Consider the following 14,600-nt stretch of genomic DNA (forward strand, 5'->3'; position numbering starts at 1 on the left):
ACAATGAGAAGGAGGAGCAAGATGGCAGAGGAGTAGGAGACCTAAATTTCGTCTGGTCCCAGGAATTCAGCTGGATAGGGATCAAACCATTCTGAACACCTACGAACTCAACAGGAGATTGAAAAAAAGAATAGCAGCAATTCTCTGAACAGAAAAGCGACCACTTTCTGGAAGGTAGGACGTGCAGAGAAGTGAAGCCGAGGTGATATTCGGGAGGATAGACGGCGGAGGAGGGGGCCTCCATCAGCCGCTACCAGCAAGTGATAGAGCAGTGGTGCACAAAATCGGAACTTTTAGAAGTCTGCTCCAGGGACGCCTGGGTGGCTCAGTCGTTAAGCGTCTGCCTTCGGCTCAGGTCGTGATCCCAGGGTCCTGGGATCGAGGCCCGCATTGGGCTCCTTGTTCAGTGAGGAGCCTGCTTCTCCCTCTCCCTCTGCTGCTCCCCCTGCTTGTGCTCTCCCTCTCTCTCTCTGACAAATAAATAAATAAAAATCTTTAAAAAAAAAAAAGAAGTCTGCTCCAATGAGCGACGTCACTCCAGTGGCTAAGCAGGGGGTGGAACCCTCGCGGGGACAGTGTGGTCTCAGGACCCTGGGGGTCACAGAAAGACCTGGGGTGCCTGAGTGCGGCAGAGCTCCCAGGTGTCAGAGCGGGGAAGCCGGCTGCAGAGATGGAGCCGAGGAGCGGGCTCTCAGCTCGGGGTTGCCATAAACTGATGCGCGGCATAGTCGGGCCACTGCTCTTCTAGCAGGGACCCAACAATTGGCAGATCTGGGGAGACTCCCCTTCCTCCCCCTGGAGGAGCGGCATAGGAGCACACCGCAGGGATCTGCTGGGTTTGGAGACTCCACACGGGGTCGGGTGCCAGAGATAGAAACGCTTGGTCACAGGCCGGGTGAGCACGGAGTGCAGCCGGAGACCGGGGAGACGGGAGCAACTGACTGCTTTTCTCTGGGGGCTCACTGAGGAGTGGGGCCCTGAATTCTCGGCTCCTCTGGGGTGGAGATTGGGAGGCCACCATTTTCATCTCGTCCTCCAAAGCTGTACGGACAGCTTGCAGGGAACAAAAGCTCCCCAGAGCAAACCCGAGCAGATTGCTTAGCCCGACCGGCAAGGGTGGGGCAATTCCACCTCCAGCAAAGACATCTGAGAATCACTGCAAGAGGAGGCCCCTCCCCCAGAAGATTCGCAAGAACAACCAGCCAAGACCAAGTTCACTGATCAATGAGAACGGCAGAATGCCAGCACTAGGGGAATACAGCACAGAGAATTCATGGCTTTTTTCCCCCGATTCTTTAGTCTCTCAAAGTTAATTTTTTTAATTTTCTTTTTTCTTTTTTTTTTAATTGTTCTTCTTCCCTTTTTCAACCAACATCTTATCAATCCCTTTTTTAAAAAAAATCTTCATTTTTCATTTTTAGAGTCATATTCTATCCCTTCATAGTAGTTAACCTTAACCTTATCTTTGGTATATATATACATGTTGTTCTCTCTTTAAAATTTTGGAATACAGTTTCTTCTAACAGACCAAAATATACCCTAAATCTCTAGTGTATGGCTTTGTTCTAGTCTCCTGCCTGATCACATTCTCTCCCTTTTTTTTTTTTAATTCCTCTTCTTACTTTTTTCAACCAACTTCTTATCAATTCCTTTTATAAAATCTTTTATAATTTTCATCTTTACATATTCCATCCCGTCATCGTATTTACCCTCATTTTTCTACATATATAAGTTTCTCTTTCTTTAAAATTTTGGGAGGCACTTTCTTCTAACAGACCAAAATACACCCAAAATCTAGTGTGTGGCACTGATCTATGCACCAGCCTGATCATATTTGATCATATTCTTTTTTTTTAATCTTTTTCTTTTTTTTCTTTTTTTCTTTTTTCTTTCTTTCCCTTTCTTTTCCCCCGGTTTCAGGTCTCTTCTGATTTGGATAGTGTATATTTTTCTGGGGTGGTTGTTACCCTGTTAGCATTTTGTTCTCTCATTCATCTACTCTCCTCTGGACAAAATGAGAAGATGGAAAAAATCACCTCAAAAAAAAAGAACAAGAGGCAGTACTGACTGCCAGGGACCTAATCAATACGGACATTAGTAAGATGTCAGAACTAGAGTTCAGAATGATGATTTTAAAGATACTAGCTGGGCTTGAAAAAAGCATGGAAGTTATTAGAGAAACCCTTTCTGGAGAAATAAAAGAACTAAAATCTAACCAAGTCAAAATCAAAAAGGCTTTTAATGAGGTGCAATAAAAAATGGAGACTCTAACTGCTAGGATAAATGAGGCAGAAGAAAGAATTAGTGATATAGAAGACCAAATGATGGAAAATCAAGAAGCTGAGAAAAAGAGAGATAAACAACTACTGGATCATGAGGGCAGAATTCAAGAGATAAGTGATACCATAAGACGAAACAATATTAGAATAATTGGGATCCCAGATAAAGAAGAAAGAGAGAGAGGGGCAGAAGGTATATTGGAGCAAATTATAGCAGAGAACTTCCCTAATTTGGGGAAGGAAACAGGCATCAAAATCCAGGAGGCACAGAGAACCCCCCTCAAAATCAATAAAAATAGGTCAACAACCCGACATCTAATAGTAAAACTTACGAGTCTCAGAGACAAAGAGAAAATCCTGAAAGCAGCTTGGGACAAGAGATCTGTAACCTACAATGGTAGAAATATTAGATTGGCAACAGACCTATCCACAGAGACCTGGCAGGCCAGAAAGGACTGGCATGATATATTCAGAGCACTAAACGAGAAAAATATGCAGCCAAGAATACTATATCCAGCTAGGCTGTGATTGAAAATAGGAGAGAGAAAAATCTTCCAGGACAAACAAAAACTAAAGGAATTTGCAAACACAAAACCAGTCCTACAAGAAATATTGAAAGGGGTCCTCTAAGCAAAGAGAGAGCCTAAAAGTAACATAGACCAGAAAGGAACACAGACAATACACAGTAACAGTTACCTTACAGGCAATACAATGGCACTAAATTCATATCTTTCAATAGTTACCCTGAATGTAAATGGGCTAAATGCCCCAATCAAAAGACACAGGCTATCAGACTGGATAAAAAAAACAAGACCCATCAATATGCTGTCTGCAAGAGACACCTCCAGACTGAAAGTTAGGGGGTGGAAAACCATTTACCATGCTAATGGACACCAAAAGAAAGCTGGGGTGAGAATCCTTATATCAGACAAATTAGATTTTAAACCAAAGACTACAATAAGAGATGAGGAAGGACACTATATCATAATTAAAGGGTCTATCCAACAAGAAGAGCTAACAATTGTAAATATCAATGCCCCTAACATGGGAGCAGCCAATTATATAAGCCAATTAATAACAAAAGCAAAGAAACACATTGACAACAATACAATAATAGTGAGGGACTTTAACACCCCCCTCACTGAAATAGACAGATCATCTAAGCAAAAGATCAACAAGGAAATAAAGACTTTAAATGACACACTGGACCAAATGGACTTCACAGATATATTCAGAACATTCCATCCCAAAGGAACTGAATACACATTCTTCTCTAGTGCCCATAGAACATTCTCCAGAATAGATCACATCCTAGGTCACAAATCAGGTCTAAACCAGTACCAAAAGATTGGGATCATTCCCTGCATATTTTCAGACCACAATGCTTTGAAACCAGAACTCAATCACAAGAGGAAAGTCAGAAAGAACTCAAATACATGGAGGCTAAAGAGCATCCTACTAAAGAATGAATGGGTCAACCAGGAAATTAAAGAATTAAAAAAATTCATGGAAACCAACGAAAATGAAAACACAACTATTCAAAATCTTTGGGATTCAGCAAAGGCAGTCCTAAGAGGAAAGCATATAGCAATACAAGCCCTTCTCAAGAAACAAGAAAGGTCTCAAATACACAACCTAACCCTACAGCTAGAGGAACTAGAGAAAGAACAGCAAATAAAGCCTAAACCCAGCAGGAGAAGAGAAATAATAAAGATCAGAGCAGAAATCAATGAAATAGAAACCAAAAGAACAGTAGAACAGATCAACGAAACTAGGAGCTGGTTCTTTGAAAGAATTAATAAGACTGATAAACCCCTGGCCAGACTTATCAAAAAGAAAAGAGAAAGGACCCAAATAAATAAAATCATGAAAGAGGAGAGATCACAACCAAAACCAAAGAAATACAAACAATTATAAGAACATATTATGAGCAACTATATGCCAGCAAATTAGATAATCTGGAAGAAATGGATTCATTCCTAGAAATGTATCAACTACCAAAACTGTACTAGGAAGAAACAGAAAACCTGAACAGACCTATAACCATTAAGGAAATTGAAGCAGTCATCAAAAATCTCCCAACAAACAAAAGCCAAGGGCCAGATGGCTTCCCAGGGGAATTCTACCAAACATTTAAAGAATTAATACCTGTTCTTCTGAAACTGTTCCAAAAAATAGAAATGGAAGGAAAACTTCCAAACTTGTTTTATGAGGCCACCATTACCTTGATCCCCAAACCAAAGACCCCATCAAAAAGGAGAATTACAGACCAATATCCTTGATGAACATGGATGCAAAAATTCTCACCAAAATACTAGCCAGTAGGATCCAACAGTCATTAAAAGGATTATTCGCCATGACCAAGTGGGATTTATCCCTGGGCTGCAAGCAAGGTTGGTTCAACATCCGCAAATCAATCAATGTGATACAATACATTAATAAAAGAAAGAACAAGAACCATAGGATCCTCTCAATAGATGCAGAAAAACCATTTGACCAAGTACAGCATCCTTCTTGATCAAAACTCTTCAGAGTATAGGGATAGAGGGTACATACCTCAATATCATAAAAGCCATCTATGAAAAACCCACAGCGAATATCCTTCTCAATGGGGAAAAACTGAGAGCTTTCCCCCTAAGGTCAGGAATGCGGCAGGGATGTCCACTATCACCACTGCTATTCAACATAGTACTAGAAGTCCTAGCCACAGCAATCAGACAACAAAAAGAAATAAAAGGCATCCGAATCGGCAAAGAAGAAGTCAAACTCTCACTCTTTGCAGATGATATGATACTTTATGTGGAAAACCCAAAAGACTCCACCCCAAAACTGCTAGAAGTCGTACAGGAATTCAGTAAAGTGGCAGGATATAAAATCAATGCACAGAAATCAGTGGCATTCCTATACACCAACAACAAGACAGAAGAAAGGGAAATTAAGGAGTCGATCCCATTTACAATTGCACCCAAAACCATAAGATACCTAGGAATAAATCTAACCAAAGGGGCAAGAATTTGTACTCAGAAAACTATAAAATACTCATGAAAGAAGTTGAGGAAGACACAAAGAAATGGAAAAACGTTCCATGGTCATGGATTGGAAGAACAAATATTCTGAAGATGTCAATGCTACCTAGAGCAATCTACACATTTAATGCAATCCCTATCAAAATACCATCAATTTTTTTCAAAGAAATGGAACAAATAATCCTAAAATTTGTACGGAACCAAAAAAGACCCCAAATAGCCAGAGGAATGTTGAAAAAGAAAAGCAAAGCTGGTGGCATCACAATTCCAGACTTCAAGCTGTGCTACAAAGCTGTCATCATCAAGACAGTATGGTACTGGCACAAAAACAGACACATAGATCAATGGAACAGAATAGAGAGCCCAGAAATGGACCCTCAACTCTATGGTCAACTAATCTTCGACAAAGCAGGAAAGAATGTCCAATGGAAAAAAGACAAGTCTCTTCAACAAATGGTGTTGGGAAAATTGGACAGCCACATGCAGAAGAATAAAACTGGACCATTTCCTTACACCACACACAAAAACAGACTCAAAATGGTTGAAAGACCTAAATGTGAGACAGGAGTCCATCAACATCCTAAAGGAGAACACAGGCAGCAACCTCTTTGACCTCAGCCACAGCAACTTCTTCCTAGAAACATTGCCAAAGGCAAGGGAAGCAAGGGCAAAAATGAACTATTGGGACTTCATCAAGATGAAAACCTTTTGCACAGCAAAAGAAATGGTCAACAAAACCAAAAGACAACTGACAGAATGGGAGAAGATATTTGCAAATGACATATCAGATAAAGGGCTAGTATCCAAAATCTATAAAGAACTTATCAAACTCAACACCCAAAGAACAAATGATCCAATCAAGAAATGGGCAGAAGACATGAACAGACATTTTTCCAAAGAAGACATCCAAATGGCCAACAGACACATAAAAAAGTGCTCAACATCACTCGGCATCAGGGAAATCCAAATCAAAACCTCAATGAGATATCACCTCACACCAGTCAGAATGGCTAAAATTAACAAGTCAGATGCTGGCAGGGATGCAGAGAAAGGGGAACCCTCCTACACTGTTGGTGGGAATGCAAGCTGGCACGGCCAATCTGGAAAACAGTATGGAGGTTCCTCAAAAAGTTGAAAATAGAGCTACCCTACGACCCAGCAATTGCACTACCGGGTATTTACGCCAAAGATACAAATGTAGTGATCTGAAGGGGTACGTGCACCCCGATGTTTATAGCAGCAATGTCCACAATAGCCAAACTATGGAAAGAGCCAAGATGTCCACTGACATATGGATAAAGAATATGTGATATATATATACAATGGAATATTATGCAGCCATCAAAAGGAATGAAATCTTGCCATTTGCAATGACGTGGATGGATCTGGAGGGTATTATGCTGAGTGGAATAAGTCAATCAGAGAAAGACATGTATCATATGATCTCACTGATATGAGGAATTCTTAATCTCAGGAAACAAACTGAGGGTTGCTGGAGTGGTGGGGGGTGGGAGGGATAGGGTGGCTGGGTGATAGACATTGGGGAGGGTATGTGCTATGGTGAGTGCTGTGAATTGTGTAAGACTGCTGAATCACAGACCTGTACCTCTGAAAGAAATAATACATTGTATGTTAAAAAAAAAAAGAAGATAGTAGGAAGGGAAAAATGAAGGGGAGGAAATCGGAGGGGGAGACGAACCATGAGAGACTATGGACTCTGAGAAACAAACTGAGGGTTCTAGAGGGGAGGGGGGTGGGGGGATGGGTTAGCCTGGCGATGGGTATTAAAGAGGGCACGTACTGAATGGAGCACTGGGTGTTATACACAAACAATGAATCATGGAACACTACATCAAAAACTAAGGATGTAATGTATGGTGATTAACATAACATAATAAAATTTTTAAAAAGTAACAGTGAAGCAAAGAACTATCACATCATCTGAAAAAAATGTTAGGAATAAAAATGGAGCCAAGCCTTAAAAGATAACACATTTTTCAGGTAAAAATAAGGAGATAAAACCCACACCAAGGAGTAAGATTGAAATTAGCAAGATCCCAAAGGTGCAAAGGCACCAGTGTGTTTGGGAAAATGTACAGAAAACCAGCATAGCTATATTCCTGGTAAGTGCCAGTGAATCAAAGAGGTAGCTGGAGGCCAGATAGAAAACTTAGTGTATAGTATAGTGATGAACCTCGCACTTAAAGCTTTTTCTGTATTTTGCAATATTTTCCTGAATACTTTCTTGGTAAAGGAATGTCCTGACCAGCCATAACTTTGGGGGAAATTATTCTGAGGACAATATGGAGGATGCGCTAGAGTTAAGAAAAACTGGACATAAAAAACCCAGCTTGGGACACACTATAGTGAATAACAAGAGAAAATCATAAGAGTCTGAATTATGGAAAGGATAGTGGACTAAGAGAAATTCAGTCATTTCCCCAGGGTCATAAAGCAAGTAGAGCTGTGTTTAACTTTAGGTTCAGATGCACCATACTTCATTCAGAAGAGAGGGTTTTAATACCTACTTGATGTGGTGTAAGGAACAAGAAATGATTGAGAAGATTTTGAGGTTACTACTTTGAGAATAGGTAGTTTTTAAGGAAATAAACTAAGGTAGGGAATAAATTAGGAAACATGGGTTGGAAGGGGAAGGGAGAGGACGAGTCTAGCTTGGGACATGTTACAAGGCTGCAGTGCATAGAGAGAGAGACATCTAATAGGCAGCAAGCGGAGAGAGTAGAATCTTCCACTAGATTCAACATCATCAACTAAAAACGGTCCTTAGAAGGATTACCTAAGAACAGACTTTTAGAGAAAACCAACACACTTACAGTGCAGTTGGAATGACGGCCACTGAAAAGGGAGCTGCTAGTGAATCTTTTTCTAGAATACAAATCATAGTTTATCAATTCACAAATTTAGTGACTTGTTTTTTTGTTTTTAATATTTTATTTATTTATTTGACAGAGAGAGAGACAGCGAGAGGGAACACAAGCAGGGGGAGTGGGAGAGGGAGAAGCAGGCTCCCCGCTGAGCAGAGAGCCCGATGTGGGGCTCGATCCCAGGACCCTGGGATCATGACCTGAGCCGAAGGCAGACGCTTAAGGACTGAGCCACCCAGGCACCCCTAGTTACTTGTTAACTAAAATTTTTTTGAGCTGATGAAGACCTCCACATATAAAATACAGAACTGAAGGAGGAAGTCACTTCTAAAAGGGATAGATGCCTTTTAATTTATTATTAGAAGTCCAAAAGAGATCCCAATAATAAGATTTTGTTTCTATTCCCTTTGAGTCCTGTTCCATCTGAAAATATAAATGTTATTTAGTAATGCATACTAGATACTAGAAAGGAGAAAGAGATACTATTCCACCTGTTTTTTAAGGTATCCAGGAATGCAACATCAAATATCTGAATGGCACAAGCTAAATAAGTTATTTAAGGAAAACAGAGTCTCTCCCAAGACAATACCTTAGTTTTATTGTATCTTGTGCGCAAAAGTAGTAACTGCAAACGGATCTTTTCTTTTTTATTATCCTCCATAGGTTGATGTAACATTTGTTCTCCTCTCTGTAGAACGTCCTCAATCTGGGCTCTCTCCTCATCCATCTGAATGTTTAATAGGAAAAACAATTTACTCAAAAGAAAAATGCACAGCATCACTTACTTATCAGTTCCCAAGTAGGAGAACTACCTACGAAGTATGAGATCAGTCAAGATCTGTTCAGCTGAATGATAAGCAACAAAAATTCGTGTTTTTTTAAATATTTCACATTTGAGGTTAAAATATTTCATAAAGAATGTTAGTTTAGAAGATATTAGAGAACACTGAAACAAAAGTACCTTTAGTCAAAAAAGTGTGCCTATTTTTTTAAGCATTATGTAAATCACTTGGCAAATCTTACAATGACACTCAGTAGAAAATCACATATGGGTCTATTCTTTGGCATGACTTGGCAAATTCTTTGGGTAAACATCATGGATGTAAAAATATAATTAACAGAACAGAAAAGTAAGAACACCATGGTTTTGAAAATCTCCTTGAACCAACCTTTTCATCTTCATCACTGAATTCCAAGTGTTTTTCCACAACTTTTAACATATTTTCTATGTCACTTTCTAATTTTTCCAGGTCAGAGAAAAGTACATCAGCTTCAAATGCTTCAGTGGTGACCAGACATTGGTAGGCTAATGGTTCCTGGCCAATTAGCAACTGCAGAAGGAAAAGTGTTCTTTGAAAAGATACATTCTTAATCAGACCTGCCATCGTTAATCAGAGGGACGGAGGGTCAAGAGAAGAGCTAGCATTTATTTGAGTTGACTTTAATTTCATTCATTCATAGAGCAATGATTTTATCTATTTGGGCTTCTCTGAGTTACCCATTTTCTCCAAACTCCAGCCAGAGACGTGAGCAAGTGTGCAAGTAACTGTGGCTCCCTGGAGTGCAATGGGAGGATTCTGAGATCGCATATGAGCACAGCAAGAAATAGTGCCAAGATCTTTCTGTGCCGCGGCCACGGAAAGAAGAAAGGCCACCACCGACTACAGGTCTATCCCACAGAATGTCTCCCAGGTAACCTTCCCCCATAGAATCCCCTTTGGATTTTGATACCCAAACTCTGAAAAAGTACATATTTCTCAATGCAGTATTTTCAGATAGTATCACTATAGAAAGACTTTATATTTATATGACTCAACTCAATGTAATAACTTTAATAAAACTAACATGAAAGAAAATAACGAGGTGTTGGCTGAACATGAGGAAACGAGCACTTTCACACTGATTATGGAAGTAGAAATTGGCACAAACTTTTGTAGAACTCTTTGGAAAAATCTATTTGATGGTATTTATATGCACAACTCTTAGAACAATTTCAAGAAATTCTAAGAATTGACCCTAAAGGGCATATTAACAAATGAGCAAAAAGACATGCATAAAAGGATCTTGACAATTCAATATTTATAAAAGGACACTAAAAGTGGAAAACTGACTTACAAAAGTATAACAGATCATATAATGGAACACCCCATAGCTGTTGGAAACTATGTCAAAGGAGAACATATAAAACAATATAAAAATTTTGATATTTTCATATCACATAGATAAGAGTAAGAGTAGACATGTATGCCAAAATGTTAACAGAAGTTATTTATGGGGACAACAATAATTTTGCTTCTTTGTACTTCCTCTCACTCCATCCCTATGTCTCATGCCTTACTCTTTTAAACCAGGAAAATGCTCCTATATACCTATATACCTTTTGAAAAGAAAAGTAGGGAAGTAAGGTCAAAGCTAAGGAAGACAAAAGTTAAAGCAAGTTATTTGTTTGTTTTCCTTAAGTTGTGAATAACATAAATATATTCATGAGCTGTGAAAGATAGTTTGGCCTATTATGTCAGATATTTCAAATTAAAGCAGACTAGACAATGTTTACTTCTTACAAAAAAAGAGGATCCTTCCTCTTAGATAATTTCCACACACACCACTCTCAAGAGGTAGAATTAGCCAAATACTCAAAAATGCCAACCCATGAGCCCAGCTGGGATCCTGAAAACCTCATAATCCTCTGTCAGAATGAACACCTGGTTTGAATGACCCCCAAAATCAGCTATGCTATTTTGTTTTTTGCCTAGCAAACCATCGAAATGTTCTCATCTTTTCAATTTAACATTTACTGAGCCCTCGCCATACTCCAGGCCTTGAGAACACTACAATAAAATGCTTCCTTCCCTCCCCCTCAGGAAACAAGGGAAATAAGAAAGAGAATTAGTAAGATACATACAGAGAGAAAAATTATAATAAGGAAGCATAAATGAAAACTTTTTAAAGGAAAACTCTTACTTATTATCCTCTTATTTAAATTTATAAAGCCCTTTTTCAAATTTAAAACAGCAGATAGTAGCTTTTCTGCATTAGTTCTAAATTGTGAAATTTCTTGTAATTTTTGATGCAATAAAACAAAAAACCAGTTCACAAGCATGTAGTGTGCACAAATTTATAAAGTATGACTACACAGTAATGGGTTTAATATTCATGCCTAGCTTGGAAATGAGTCTTAATTTTTTTTTAAAGATTTATTTATTTATTTATTTGAGAGAAAGAGAGAGAGAGAGAAGGGGGAGGGGCAGAGAGGGAATAGGGAGAACAGAGACTTAAGCAGCCTGTGCTGGGCACAGAGCCTGAAGTGGGGCTCGATATCACAACCCTGAGATCATGACTTGAAGAGAAACCAACAGTCAATCACTTAACCAACTGAGCCCCCCAGGCTCACCCACCTTTTATTTATTTATTTGAGAGAGAGGGAGAGAGAGAGAGAGAGAATAAGCACGGTGTGTAGGGGCAGAGGGGAGTCTTATTATTTTATAGCCAATTTTAACTTCTGATTGAGACTTTGAAAGTTTTTCTCAAATGGTTTATTTTCTTCAATACTAATTTCCTGTTGTCTCTCCTTCATATGCAAAATCACAAATAAATAAGGACTGATGCTCCACTCAAAGAAAAAGTGATTAAAATCATTTTAATTCAGAACTCTTTGATGTATTTACCATATAATCACCTATCATTGAGATACATGTCCACAGGAAAAGTAGTTTTATATTAAAATATAATTACTCACCTTGGCACTTTTGATATGTTGAGACACCTTTTCAAAGTTTCTATTCAGTTCAGCTAATTTTGGTTCTACAAGTTCCCTGCTTGAGCCTCCACGTGCATTCATCAAAACAATGGCTTGATCACGGACATTTTCAACTTGGAGGTTGGCATCATCTAGCTCAGATATTAAACGCTAATTGCAAGAAAACACAAAATTATCATATGGGAAAAATCAAAACCAAAGATGGGTATGATGCCAACTCAGAATTAAAGGTAGTGTAAATGAATTTCTTGGGTCCCTGGAGAAGATTTTAGAATAATCAATTTAATGAAGAGCTGTTCATATAGGATTCATATGAGACCTCAGTTTCTCCCACCAAAATAAAAACTAATGAATCTACTGCAAGGGAAGAATGAATGCACAAATAACTTGGAGCACTAGAGAAAGACCACACCAAAACCTTCCACTCCCGGAAGTGTTACTGATGCTCTGTGCTCGGTACCTTCACAATTTCTTCCCGTTTACTTGCTGGTTTTTTTTCAATCTCATCCAATAGAGCTTCAGCTTGATAAAGCCAGGTACTTATGTGAGCAACATTTCCGTCAAATATTTCCAACTGGTTCTGATGATTCTAGAAAGGAATTAATGAAATGCTGATGCAATCATATGCAATATTTACGACAATAATCTTAGATGACATTTAAAAGACCTCTGAAAAGCCAAATGTATGCTGAATTTCAAGATAGGTTTCCGTCTTTCTGCGAAGCTCTTTCCCAGTGAATAAATCTCATTCCTGAAAATGCACAGCTATGGTTACATACTTTTTAAATTTATTTGATTTAGACCTCAGTACAGTCAAAAGGTGAAGAGGGATAAAAGGTGAAACTTTCTTTTTCAATTTCATTTTGTTTGTCTCCCTTATTCTTCATTCTTTTAAGTAATTTCATTTATCCCCCTTGATCATATTCTTTAAAAACTCACTTAAAAAGTAGTAATATAAAAGAACGATTAAAATATGGGTTGAATAAGATTCTGCCTGCTCAGTGGACTGACTGACTGGTAGGCCTGTGGCTTGTCAACTCAGTGCCACCAGCACTTAAAAGTACAGCTGGTACAGACCTCACATTTCCTGAAGCAGGACAGAAAATGTGATTGAGAGAATAAATGTGAAAACCAAAAGAAAACAGTAAAGCCGCTGCGCTTAAAACAAAGCAAAATAGCTGAGACTAAGGCAAGAATTTAGGACTTGATCAAAGAGATTAGGGAAGCCTTTGGATGAAATTAACAACTTTTAAGAACTATATTTTATAGGATAAACTAGAAAAAAACCTTAGAAGTATTTAAAATACAAGAAAAAATTATTAATCCATAATATGGGAGAATAGTTAAGAAAATGAGAACCTATAAATGAGAAAAGTTTGGAAAGTGATCTTGATTCTAAGAAAGAAGAACTGATGACCACCTGACTTATTTAATGTTAAATGTTCTAGGGGCGCCTGGGTGGCTCAGTCAGTTAAGCGTCTGCGGTTGGCTCAGGTCATGATCACAGGGTTCCTGGATGGAGCCCCATGTCCAGCTCCCTGCTCAGTGGGAAGTCTGCCTCTCACTTTCCCTCTGCCCCTCTTCCTCATTCATGCTCTCTCCTTCTTTCTCTCTCAAATAAATAAAATCTTTTTTAAAAATGTTCTAACAGGACTATAAAGGTATTATTTGAAAGGAGAATTTGGAAGGTACAGACTGAAGAATATAGAAGTAAGCTGTGAGAATGTGGAATAAAGTTAGTTTCAATAAAAACGAATATATAAAATATTTAATGAACATACTCCATGAGCCAAGAGTTTCATATTCTTTATTTAACATTTAACAACTCTGTGAGATATGTTCTTTTATTCTGATTTTATATATAGGGAAGTTAAAATGTAGCAATATTTAAGTAATTTACCAAAGTTCTGCAGGTAGTAAGTTGTGAATGAACTCTAGATAAAAAGCTGACAGATCAAGATATGAGCCCATGAGCTTCAATGCCCTACACATTCTGATTTCAGTAAATGCTCAACTACACAATAATTTATTTTTTCTCTGTCTCTATTTATTACCCAGTAATTCTATGAATTTGAAAAAAGTCCTATCTTAGATATGTCAAAACAAAATTATAATTTATAAATGAAACACCCTCTATGGGAAGAGAGAGGGAGGTTGCCATATATTCATTGTTAGTAGAAGAGGGACAGAAAACCACTGTGAAATTTAAATGGTCACTATTTCCATGAAATAATTAACAGTTGGCATAACCAAAGGCTGATAACATACAACCTTTAATAATTAGCATAAACATCATCATGATATCTAACACTGGTTATTTTAAGTATAGTTATATAGTCAAATATCCATGTTTTACGTCATATAATAATCACAAAAACTGTATGAGGTAGAAATTATAATACTGTCCATTTTACATATGAGAAAACTGAGATTTAGAGAGTATTTAAGTGACTTCACCAATGTCACCCCCCAGTAGTCAAAATTTTTACTTAGGCCATCAGATGTTAGTATGCCATTATTAGAACATTATAAACATTATATACATGATTTATGATCGCATAAAAATTAAATACAATATCAAATCATTACACTATAACAAATGAGGTACGTTTACTAAGATATTAAAGTACACATTTCTATGTACATCACAAAT

At 38.1% G+C, this 14,600-nt stretch overlaps 1 protein-coding gene across 11 annotated transcripts in view; it reads right to left on the reverse strand.

Annotated features, from left to right (window-relative positions):
* Nucleotides 1–14,600, reverse strand: part of UTRN (utrophin) — a 546,896-nt gene that overhangs the window by 282,421 nt on the left and 249,875 nt on the right. For all 11 annotated transcript variants that reach the window (XM_078054618.1, XM_078054624.1, XM_078054617.1 and 8 more), the window contains 4 exons: nt 12,408–12,536; nt 11,927–12,097; nt 9,360–9,521; nt 8,780–8,917 (listed from right to left, as the gene is read on the reverse strand). In XM_078054618.1, the coding sequence (XP_077910744.1) occupies nt 8,780–8,917; nt 9,360–9,521; nt 11,927–12,097; nt 12,408–12,536 (600 nt within the window). The remainder of the gene's footprint in view (nt 1–8,779; nt 8,918–9,359; nt 9,522–11,926; nt 12,098–12,407; nt 12,537–14,600) is intronic.

Source organism: Halichoerus grypus, chromosome 9 (genome assembly GCF_964656455.1).
Source record: "Halichoerus grypus chromosome 9, mHalGry1.hap1.1, whole genome shotgun sequence".
NCBI classification, from domain to species: Eukaryota; Metazoa; Chordata; class Mammalia; order Carnivora; family Phocidae; genus Halichoerus; species Halichoerus grypus.